Here is a 12664-nt window from a genome sequence, read left to right as displayed (position 1 = left end):
GTAATATCCGGTTTTAATGACTTTGGGGCTACTTGCTTACTTTTTTACACAAACTTTAATCCTACATTTTTGGCACAGAACATCGCTAATACACACATTTATACCCAGCTACGAAATCCACCATGAGAACCGGTCTCGGTAGCTCGGTGGTAAAGCGGGAGGTCGTTAGTACGAGCTCCACTTGTGGTTGGTTGGTTATTTTCTATTTTACGTCCCGTCGAGAATTTTTCACTCATTTTGGAATGTCACCAGTTATAGGTGTAGTACCACAAATTTAAACCTATGCTTAATGGGTCGAACTCACAACCTCCCTGTTAGCAAGCAAACACTCTACCACTGAATTACCGCGACCGGTGTTGGGCCATGGCTGCATCAAACCTAAGACGTAAACATAAGTAGAGATTGCTCCTTCACCAAATGCTCGGCATTTAGAAGTGAGAATCACGGGTCTCTCTTATATCACCTTAAAAACTGAGGTCCCGTGTCGCGGCAGGTGTTTGGCACCTTATAGAACCCTCACTGCTAAGACTGTGTTCAGCATAGCTCTATAGTTGTGGTACTTCACCTACAAATGGTGATGTCTCAATATGAGTAAAACATTCTCGATGGGACTTAAAACAAACAACCATCGGACCATGAAAAGGAACAGCGGCATACAGTGACAGTGGTGTAGCTTACTGAGCTACACTAACCTCAGCATACAGTGACAGTGGTGTAGCTTACTGAGCTACACTAACCTCGGCATACAGTGACAGTGGTGTAGCTTAATGAGCTACACTTACCTCAGCATACAGTGATAGTGATGTAGCTTACTGAGCGACACTAACCTCGGCATACAGTGACAGTGATGTAGCTGACAGAGCTACACTAACCTCAGCATACAGTGACAGTGGTGTAGCTTACTGAGCTACACTAACCTCGGCATACAGTGACAGTGATGTAGCTTACTGAGCTATACTAACACCGGCATACAGTGACAGTGGTGTAGCTTACTGAGCTACACTAACCTCGGCATACAGTGACAGTGGTGTAGCTTACTGAGCTACACTAACCTCGGCATACAGTGACAGCGGTGTAGCTTACTGAGCTACACTAACCTCAGCATACAGTGATGTAGCTTACTGAGCTACACTAACTTCAAAAACTAACAGTATAATTATGAAAAAGGTTGTCAAAACAGGTTCCAAATTTGTTGTAGGTTTTTTGTGAATTTCGATCCCAAGGCAGGTGTGTTTCTTAATCATCCTATTGTAGATTGTTCTTAGGTTTGAAACCTATCAAAATATCATTATTTCATTTCAAGGACTTCAAAGTCAAAATTCTGGCTATGAAATAGGGAAAACATTCTTTAGGTCAACTTCAGAATCACAAATAATAAAGTTTCGGTTCAAACTGTAAATTTGAAAAATCTAAACATATATACGGCAAAAAAATAAATAAAATAAAATAAAAGTAGATATAACAAGGTGCCTTTTCCCAGAATACTGTTATAATAAAATAGACATGTTTATGTCATGTGATAAATATATTTATGCCCCCACCCCCTTCAAAGAAGAGGGGCATATTGGTTTGCACCTGTCGGTCTGTCGGTAGACCACATGTTGTCCGCTCAATATCTTGAGAACCATTCACTTGATGATAATGATATTTCATATGTAGGTTGGTTATGAGTAAAAGAGGACCCCTATTGTTTTTCAGGTCCAAAGGTCAGGGGTCAATCTAGTCTGGATATAGGAATATAATGTCCGCTCAATATCTTGAGAACCCTTTGCTTGAAAGACATCAAACTTGGCACACTGGTACATCCTAAGGAGTAGATAACCCCTATTGATTTTGAGGTCATGTGGTCAAGGGTCAAACTGGGCATAGGAATATACTGACCATTTAATATCTAGAGAACCCTTTGCTTGACAGACATCAAACTTAGTACACTGGTACAACTTCAGGAGAAGATTACCCATATTGATTTTGAGGTCAAAAGTCAATTGTTGAACTGGACATAGTAATATATTGTTTCCTATATTTTAAGAACTATTTGCTTGATTGACACCAAACTTGGTACATTGGTACAGCATAAGGAGTAGATGACCCTTATTGATTTTTAGGTCACCTGGTCAATTCACTCTTGACATAGGAAGATACTGTCTGCTCAATATTTTGAACTGATGATACTACTATCAATTAAATGATGTGTGTGTATAACCCTTTTCAATTTTGCACCGGGGGGGGGGGGGCATATGTGTTTTACAAACATCTCTTGTCATTTTTCAGATTGTCTCTCTATGTGCTTACTATGTTGTTATTTTTGTAGGTACAAATGGAATGGTCACGCTCCAGTGAACTGGGTTACAACGTCAAAATTCAGATTAAACATATCGGCTTTATGGATAAAAATCCGGTAACTTAAATTCCTGTACTTCTATAAAATCAAGCAATACACCCAAAATGTTCCCATTACTTCTTTTAAAACAAACTCGCATTCCTTAAATTGTAATGCATAGGCCTAGAAATATCTGAAAGTTTGCTTTAAAAATAATGTACATTTTTTTCAGTTGTTTTACAACATGTCGTCCGTCATTGGTCAGTCGTTGAGCACTTTCTGTGCTGGGATGAAAAACAACCCTGTTGCTTATGATCTCATCTTTCTTCACACAGGGTAGGTACACCAGGTAAAAGTGTGGCTTAATGAATACCAGATTCACAATAAGATATACATTGTTTCTACTGGTTGAAAGCTGAGAAAACTATTTATAAAGGATGATACATCATAAGAGCCCTGTTTGCCTACCTGAATTGACATATAGTTGTGTGTTTGTTTACCTGAATTGACATATAGCTGTGTGTTTGCCTACCTGAATTGACATATAGTTGTGTGTTTGTTTACCTGAATTGACATATAGTTGTGTGTTTGTTTACCTGAATTGACAAATAGTTGTGTGTTTGTTTACCTGAATTGACACATAGTTGTGTGTTTGTTTACCTGAATTGACACATAGTTGTGTGTTTGTTTACCTGAATTGACATATAGTTGTGTGTTTGTTTGTTTACCTGAATTGACACAGTTGTGTGTTTGTTTACCTGAATTGACACATAGTTGTGTGTTTGTTTGTTTACCTGAATTGACACATAGTTGTGTGTTTGTTTACCTGAATTGACATATAGTTGTGTGTTTGTTTACCTGAATTGACATATAGTTGTGTGTTTGTTTACCTGAATTGACATATAGTTGTGTGTTTGTTTACCTGAATTGACACATAGTTGTGTGTTTGTTTACCTGAATTGACATATAGTTGTGTGTTTGTTTGTTTACCTGAATTGACACATAGTTGTGTGTTTGTTTACCTGAATTGACACATAGTTGTGTGTTTGTTTACCTGAATTGACATATAGTTGTGTGTTTGTTTGTTTACCTGAATTGACATATAGTTGTGTGTTTGTTTGTTTACTTGAATTGACATATAGTTGTGTGTTTGTTTACTTGAATTGACATATAGTTGTGTGTTTGTTTACCTGAATTGACATATAGTTGTGTGTTTGTTTGTTTACCTGAATTGACATATAGTTGTGTGTTTGTTTACCTGAATTGACATATAGTTGTGTGTTTGTTTGTTTACCTGAATTGACACATAGTTGTGTGTTTGTTTGTTTACCTGAATTGACATATAGTTGTGTGTTTGTTTACCTGAATTGACATATAGTTGTGTGTTTGCCTACCTGAATTGACATATAGTTGTGTGTTTGTTTACCTGAATTGACATATAGTTGTGTGTTTGTTTACCTGAATTGACATATAGTTGTGTGTTTGTTTACCTGAATTGACATATAGTTGTGTGTTTGTTTACCTGAATTGACATATAGTTGTGTGTTTGTTTACCTGAATTGACACATAGTTGTGTGTTTGTTTACCTGAATTGACACATAGTTGTGTGTTTGTTTACCTGAATTGACACATAGTTGTGTGTTTGTTTACCTGAATTGACACATAGTTGTGTGTTTGTTTCAAAACGAAGTGTATGTGTGGAGGAATCCCAAAGCTAAATTTAATCGAAATGACGTAGAACTAGACTACTACAATATCATAAACATAGTGTTCTGTCTCCATTTATAGTATTTTAACATCAGTCGATCATTTTCGCCCAGGTTTTCTTTGTCAAAACATCGAGTGCAGATAGACTCTGTATTTATGTCATGGATTTATCTTTTCAATGAACACACATGTATATGATAAGAAAAGTTTGTTTAGCCAGTGCTGCACTCTATGCTTCTAAAAGAAAAACGTTCACAAAAATTTACATTCTCACGAAATGTGATAAAATTTAGATTGATTTATTGATTCTTGTTTAACGTCTCTCTCTATCGAGAATTTTATTCTCACATTATCACCAGTGTGAGATCGACTTTACCCATGTGAGACAGCCATGTGAGATTTTTCTGTCTCACATTGCTGCGACGTCATTTGATTGTGACGTCATATATTTTCTATGATTTACGTTACACGGTGAAGATTTACGTTACACAGTGAAGTAAAAATATTTTGCATTGTTATCTTTAAATTTTAATGTAGTATAGCTTTCTGGTGGACAACCTTGGGGTTTTTAGTTTACACTTATAGTGTAAACCATTTTCGGGTATGCTCTTTCTGCCTATCTAATTAGTTTTTGCATCGAAGTTCAAATGAGGATTTTGATAATCTAAAATTTTTTGAAAGCTCCTAATTTTATGCACTAAACTGTAGTTAAAATGTGAGAAAAATAATCCTTCATTATTTACTCGTGTGGGATAGGGAAATTCCACCTCTGTAACAAGATTCGCTGTCTAGGACTCGGCAAAGCCTCGTCCAAGACTGCGAATCTTGTCCCCTCGGTGGAATTTCCCTATCTCACACTCGTACTAATGAAGGATTCTATTAATCTCATATGGAGACGTCACCAAGACTGGTAAAGGGCTTTAAATTTAGGTCATTGCTCGGCGCTTACGGCCATTGAGCAGTCCGTTTTAAAGGTTATCTCCTACATGGTCCTACAGATGACCTTACATATGAAAGCATTGTGTAACTGTAGCGGATGTGATCTCTTTTATGAAATGATATATTTGATATTTTTAAAATTCGTTGAGTTTGAAAGGGGTCAATATAGGTTGCTATTATCCAAAGTCCTTTATAAACAATGAGTAATATTTTAGGAATAGGATAGTGAAGTACTTCGAGAAAAAAACTCATTAATAAAGACATGATTTTATGGTGAATACTTATCCAGAATGAACACGGATGTCTTAGGAAGAGCATATCAGTCCAGTGCCTGCAATCCATCGTACCGTTGTGCAGTGGAGAGTTCTAGCTCCATCTTGGAGTACAAGGCCACTACTCATGAAATAGGACATAGGTAAGTTAATTGCCAAACTAGAGACATTTGTAAGTTTTTCTATAGAAGTCTTTTTTTTAAAAAGTAAAATCTAAAAAAAAACAACAAACAACCCAACTCTAAACACTTTCTAGAAATATTTCGACCGTGTTACCAGTCTTCTTCAGTCGTGTTTATCTCTCATAGCAACGTAACGCACGACTACATACGCGAAAGTACTATGACGTCACAGTAAGTATTATACAATTGAACAGTAACGTCAAAGTTGATCATTTGAAAAAAGGTAAAAGTCTAATAATAAAATGAACAGTACTCACCCGACCTCGTGGACACATCCTAAAATATGACTATGCATACAATTAAATATTTGGTAAGTAATGTAGCAAACTTTTAGAAATGTCTGTTCACAAAGCAGTTAACTTCTGGCCTAAGTGAACAGAGTATATATATATATAGAGAGAGAGAGAGAGAGTATATATATATAGATATAGATATAGACATATATAGATATAGATAGATATATATATATATATATATATATATATATATATATTGCCACTGACCGGTTCCTTAATATGCTTCAATACTAGTTTATAGTGCCTCCTGATTCCGCTTGTGATTGACAATTATGACATCATTTATCTTATCATTAATTCCAGTCTTGGAATGTACCATGATCACTCAAGGGGGTGTACCGGAAATGATGTAGGTCTCATGGGAGGATATGGAGCCGGATGGAGTTCATGTAGTATCAAAGATTTTAATTCATTTTTACAGTAAGTCGATCCTCCAAATTCATAACATTGGTTCATGTAAAGAACTCGTTAGAAGTTGGGATTTTGCAATGTGTATGTACTATTGTTTACAAATCATTGATAACATCATCTTTTACACCAGATTCTATGCAATTGATTGTGTGTATTGTTTAACATCCCCCTCGAGAATATTTCACCACTGCCGGTGAAGGGCTGCAAAATTTAGGCCTATGCTCGGCGCTTATGGCCATTGAGCAGGGAGGGATCTTTACAAGGAGATGAATGTGGTGAAATGTATTAGCAATCAGTAAGAAGTTTAAGATGTGTAGCTTTACCTCTAAAATGAAGAGAGTCCATTTCCCTCTCCTACACCGAGTTTGTGTTTTCTTTACTGAAAATCTAAATTTAGATCAGTATAACCTTCATCACCCGATGAAACAACAAAGAAAGACATTTTATTGTTTATATTCATATGTATTATTTAAAAATATAAACTAGGATTAAGAACTAAAATGTCATGTGGTTGACCCATTTGTTACGTTAAATGGAACAGCCAATGCACCCTTTGACCTTGATGACACTCCATATTTGGTAATGATTTTGCAGACAAGTGGTGCTAGAAAACCGGATCGCACTAGTTTGCAACAAACATGTATTTATTGCATGATGAAAGCAATGTCAATTTCAAAAGAGATATAAGAAAAAAGATTCAGTGAATGTAAATATAATAGGCATGAATCACCTATGTTATATGACTTCGTAAATCTACTCGTATTTATTTGGAGTAAAAATTGTTGTTTGGTCTCTTAGTAACATGTACGACGTCGCCCGTTACCTGATTTTGAGGTCATTTTGGAATGAAAGTTAAACTAAAATGGTTCAGTCGTTTTGCCAGGTTTTCTTTTAATCTATTGTGGCTTGATTAAATTATGTTTTTAATTTTTTCCACTATAGAAGCAGCAGTGCTCAATGTCTATTCAAAGAAGACGTGACTGTTTCTGATGGTACCGGATATGGGCACTTAACACCGTCCTTAATAGGTAGACTTTAGACTAAGCTATAATAAAAATAATTATTTCTTTCCATTTCTAAGGTAGAAAATAAAAACGTTTATATTTTATATAAATGAATATTTATAAAGCGAAGTAGTTTCCAAATAATTTTACCTAGGTCGCTAGCGGCGAACTTTGGTACAAAAGTCGCTCAACTCCGTTCGCCCATTTATCCATCGTTTTGCCCTTCCGGTTGAAATTCTTGGGGAACTGAATGTGTTATCAAGCATTAAACAGTAGACTCATGCGAGACGTGTCATTATGTATTAGTAAGAAGGGACAGGTCCTCCCGAAAATATGTTGTTCGTGTCGTTGGTCATTTTGAGTGTTTTTGCGTATTTATTTGACCTCGTATCAACACTTAGATCTAACACTTTGGATGGTAAATGTTGTTAGTTTTTCGTGCTTTACAATGAGGTCGAATGCTTTTTGACGTGTTTTATACCGTATTTTCATACTGATTTGGACTACGGATTACCCCGTTTACCTTATCAAGACATAGGGCTCACGGCGGATGTGACCGTTCGACATAGGGTATTTACTCCTCCTAGGCACTTGATCCCACCCCTGGTGTGACCAGGGGTCGGTGTTTGCCCAACTCTTTATTTTGTATTCCTTGTGGGATTGTGTGTGTTCCGTACAGTGTACATTTGTACTTAATCATTTGTCATAGACATGTCGACTTTTGTGAATACTAAGATTTCGTTAATTACTTACATGTTATATGTATATGAATCTGTTATTTTGATAAAAGATATATGGTTTACTTATATTCTAAGAATAAGTTACGCGTGCGTTGATATTGACTGATTATTAAACATATTTTACACATCAAATGCAAATACTAGGATTACTAAGTTCCAGTAAGTGGAGGAATAACACAGCAGAGAAATCTGATATGGATGGAAAGTGGAGGATATGTACAATATTATTTTGAAATGGAAGAGTTTAGAATTTAATTAATGTATTTTTAAAATGCAGCTTTAGTAGAAAGTAATCTGAAAAAATTAAAACCCTGCGATACTCGAACGTGCAAACTGCAGATCAGCAATAGACACGTCAACCTACTGAGCTACCCAGCTAGGCAATTTAAGTAAACTGTACGTAAGTAAGGTAATAATAACTAATTATTTTTAAGCAATTTGGTTTCAGAAAGTATGCATCAACCACGATCAAAATTGTATATATTACATATCTTGCTGCAAAGACATTAAATAGCCTTGGTTAACAAGTGTGACCCATGATATTTATTAGAAAAAAATACATATTTGACATTTTGCTAATGTTGTGTAAGAAATATTCACGAACTCAGTATTACAATCGCAAAACTAAACCGTTTTCGTATCAATCTTTAAAAATGAAATTGCTGGCTTTCTGGGAAATCGAAAAATGTCTATAGCACATGGCTATAAATCGCTGTTCTCGAACCTCGCCTTTTGAAATTTATGAAATACTTTCATTTGTCAGGACAACTGAGAGTTCACTATTAGGATAGTCTTATATTTAGTTGCAAGGGGGATGTATTAATAAATGAACGTATGAAAAAGATAGTGAACAGTGATCAATTTCATAAAGGGCAATCATGAATCCCCGGGAACACCAGCGGTAGCACCAGGCACCTAAGAGGAGTTGACATTCCATGTTGAGCGCTTACACCATCCGAAAACCCTCTATTTTGATCAGGTGAATGGTGTAATCCGTAGTCAAATCAATATGAAAATACGGTATGAAACACATTAAAGCTGTATGATCCCATGTTCATGTATTATTTTTGTACATAATTATTTTAAAGCAGTTTAATTAGTTTATAGCTATAAACCTTTCCTTAATTACATACCTGAACACATTTGCATGTAAAAGAAGACAATAAGAAGATTATTTAAACAGTAATTGTAGTGGGTACACATAAATGTGTTAGGCGTCTATAAATAGCTCGACGTGGGTCAGGGAATTCCAACATAATATATAACTCAGACGGAATTGTCTAACTATAAGGCTGAAAGAGCATAAAACAACGAATTACTACGAGGTATTTGATATTTTTTATTTCTCTTAAACTTATGGCACGGTATTGTTGTAACAAAATACACCGCTTTTGACAGATAAGACCATCGATGATCTGAAAATTTGAAGTGGTCACGTGATTGTCACATGGAATGGCAGAGTGACGCGGTTATTTTTAAACACTGATTTAAAATCAAATAATTCTGGTTAAAACAGGTGAAATAATATGACATGTACAGTCTCATAAATACGTACCTGTGATGATTTAACAGCGTTTTTACAAGGTGGGAAAATTGTCGTAATTCGGGCCATACATCTTTAAAATTCATTCGATCTTATGACAGATTGCCTTTGCAAACAATCATTATGAAGGCCTTATAATTGGGGAAATTACCGAGTTTAAACGAGACTTGTTGGCTGTCTTGGTTTAGAAATTGATCATACGCTGATCTTGCTCCTATATGATGTTATCACGTACTATACTTAGCATATGATGTTATCACGTATTAAAGCTGATTTACAATATCCCTATATATATATCTGACAGAATTACGCGCTATCTTTGCTGCTGTGGATGTTTTTCACACTGAAGTATTGTCCCATGACAATCTTATTTAACTAGATGAAGTACGTCATGATATACTTGTAACAAAGCAATTCAACTGACAAAACATGGCTATATACTTCACTTGCACCTTTTACTGACGTTTGCTTCTTTAAGTTCGTAGTGATATAAACTTTCAGGCCAGCGATACAGTCTAGACGAAGTCTGTGAAAATATGTATGGTCCTAACTTCCATTTCCGGACATTTCCTTATCTAGGGGTAGGGAAAATTCTTATTTTATCGTAAACAAAATTTACCATATTGTAGGTCATGTTCTATTTGAGCGCAATCATAAATCAAAGATATATGTGATGAAATATTAACGCACAAGTGACAAATGTCTTTAAACGTTCATCAGTATAATGTAAATGTGCACATGCGGTAACCAAATTTATTGCTTCCATAACAGAACTGCGAGCAGTACAGCTGTGTAAACTTCAACCCAGGATGCCTGTTTGGGCAGATGTTTACCCACTATGCAGATATTCCAGGTTCATACTGCGGGGCTGGCAAGGTGATAAATATATATGAACACCTATTTAGCAAGAAAATTTCTTTCGCCTATCATCATATAAGTGCTTTTATCGTTAAAACGTTCTTCCGTCCTTCCAGGCGGATGCACAAAATGATTCTTATGTGCATACAATGTTCCTTATTCATCGTTCTCTTATGCAGATCTGTTTCAAGCGGAAATGTGTTCCTTTTGCTGAAGCGCGTCAAACACCGGGTGTGGTTAGGCCAGGGGGATGGGGTCCATGGACTGCGTGGTACCCCTGCTCTAGGAGTTGTGGGACAGGGCTTACTTACAGGAGGCGGTTTTGTAACAATCCAAGGTATAATTTCATGCCTTGATTTCGGTAAAGTGACTAGATTGTATTTTAGTATATTGCAAATGTACACATTTTTAGTAAAAAAAACTAAATTTGTTCTAAAGCTACAAGAAGCATCAAGAGACATGAAAAACCATAGTAAATAGAAAACAGAATAGATGACGTGACTCGCGTGATCGAAGTATTTACTTACATGTACATACTGCGGTCTCTAAGTAGCTGCTTTCAAGCCTTTTCATAGATTATAATGTTATATATCACGTGTTGACAACTGCAACGAATCCTCTGGTACATGTATCATCTGCCTTCAAAACATGCTTACAAATGGAATGTCAAAAGTTTCCCCTCATACCGTGTAATGAGAGCTTTGTTAAAAGGCTGTCATTATAACATCATAATACCCAAAAAGCTACTTAATGTAGTTTTCATTGCAAAGCAAGTCATTTAATCACGTGAAAATGAAAATTGAGTCATTCAAAGAGACCACTGGGTTAACGCCACTCTGATTTTCAAAAGTTTTTTAGACTAGTGAAAAACCACTTTACCATAGACTCGTACAATACACTAAACACACTTTTCTAAACCCTTCTTATATCGAAATACATTGTCACCTCTTTCATTACAAAGTTAGTCTCTTGGCAAATCCTTACCATACTTGACAAAATGATGCCCCAGTTTGTGACTTTCCACGTCACGTGTTCCCCGTGTTGGATGGCGTGACCTTGCTTGTCAGTCTATCGATTTTCTTGTTTTCTGTTTATAGAATGCATCGCTATGCGAAAGGTTCTTATTCATTTTCTTGACATTTAAATTTTACATATCATAGCACGGTCATAAAAAATTGTATGATATGTAAACATTTGTCAAACACAAAAATAAATAAACAAAAGACGTCAAACTTTATTAGAACACTTCAGCGGTCATTAACAGACATCTGTCCCGCAGAAACGCATGCGATTTCCAAATATTATTTCATATAATGGGTGGGCTAAAATGTCCGGAATTTACACATCGATAAATTTTTCCTCTAATGAACACATTAATAGTCATATTTTGAATATTTTATTTTATATAGCACAATACAGGGATTTAGATATAAAGGACTCGGTGCGTTTGGGACCAAATTTGGTTCCGCTTTCAAATTAAATTATAGTTCTCAAAATTCTTTTATTTTTTCGTATTACAGGTCTCTTATTAACTAGCAATGATTGATATACGTATTTATTTTTAGCGATTCATTGGATATGATCTAGTATAGTTTATATTTCATCTCTTGAGCCCCTCCCCCTTTTTCAAATCACTGAATATGCTCCACAATTATTAAATACATATATCGTCATTCAAATCTATTCTTTTTGTATTTTTCCTTAAAATTACTATCATATATTCGTATGAAGCTTTTTTATTTATATAATGTAAAACTTATACGGTACCAATTTTGATGCACCAGATGCACATTTCGACAAATAATGTCTCTTCAGTGATGCTCAACCGAAATGTTTGAAATCCGAAATAACAATGAAGGTTTAGAGCTACATGTATGATAGGAAAAAACAGTGTGCCAAAAAAGTGGAGTCCAATTCGTCTAAGGATAAGAGCTACAATACATAAATACAGTATAGATTATGATAAAATTGTGCCCTATTTTACGTTACTTTATACGACGTCATGAACAAGAAGGCTATGTCATCAACTAATGATTAAAATAAACCATCTTAGTTTGCTATGAGTTTTATTTAACAAATGTACACATTGATTTTTATTTGAAAAATTTAATTGACTCTCTTTGAAAGTTTGAATTAATTGTACGATTTAAATGAGGATGTATCTTTTGATCATGCAGTTTTCCCATAATTTTGACATGCGAAGTTCGACCTGTGTAAAAACCTAAATCACGTGCATAAAATTTATAATGCATGTATTGAGTCGTTTCATTCTTTACAATGCGTGTATTGAGTCGTTTCATTCTTTATAATCGGATATTGAGTCGTTTCATTCTTTACAATTCGTGTATTGAGTCGTTTCATTCTTTATAATGCGTGTATTGAGTCGTTTCAT

General features: G+C 35.3%; 1 protein-coding gene across 1 annotated transcript in view; it reads left to right on the top strand.

Moving 5' to 3' along the window:
* The window catches only part of LOC125658021 (A disintegrin and metalloproteinase with thrombospondin motifs 1-like), a 32350-nt gene that overhangs the window by 839 nt on the left and 18847 nt on the right, over window positions 1-12664 (top strand). Inside the window, exons 2-9 of the mRNA XM_048889052.2 lie at window positions 2312-2398; window positions 2553-2656; window positions 5256-5381; window positions 6020-6136; window positions 7070-7155; window positions 9916-9995; window positions 10186-10290; window positions 10452-10609. Of these exons, the coding sequence (XP_048745009.2) occupies window positions 2312-2398; window positions 2553-2656; window positions 5256-5381; window positions 6020-6136; window positions 7070-7155; window positions 9916-9995; window positions 10186-10290; window positions 10452-10609 (863 nt within the window). The remainder of the gene's footprint in view (window positions 1-2311; window positions 2399-2552; window positions 2657-5255; window positions 5382-6019; window positions 6137-7069; window positions 7156-9915; window positions 9996-10185; window positions 10291-10451; window positions 10610-12664) is intronic.

Source organism: Ostrea edulis, chromosome 9 (assembly GCF_947568905.1).
Source record: "Ostrea edulis chromosome 9, xbOstEdul1.1, whole genome shotgun sequence".
Taxonomy (NCBI): domain Eukaryota; kingdom Metazoa; phylum Mollusca; class Bivalvia; order Ostreida; family Ostreidae; genus Ostrea; species Ostrea edulis.
This window is presented reverse-complemented; position numbering and strand designations above follow the sequence as displayed.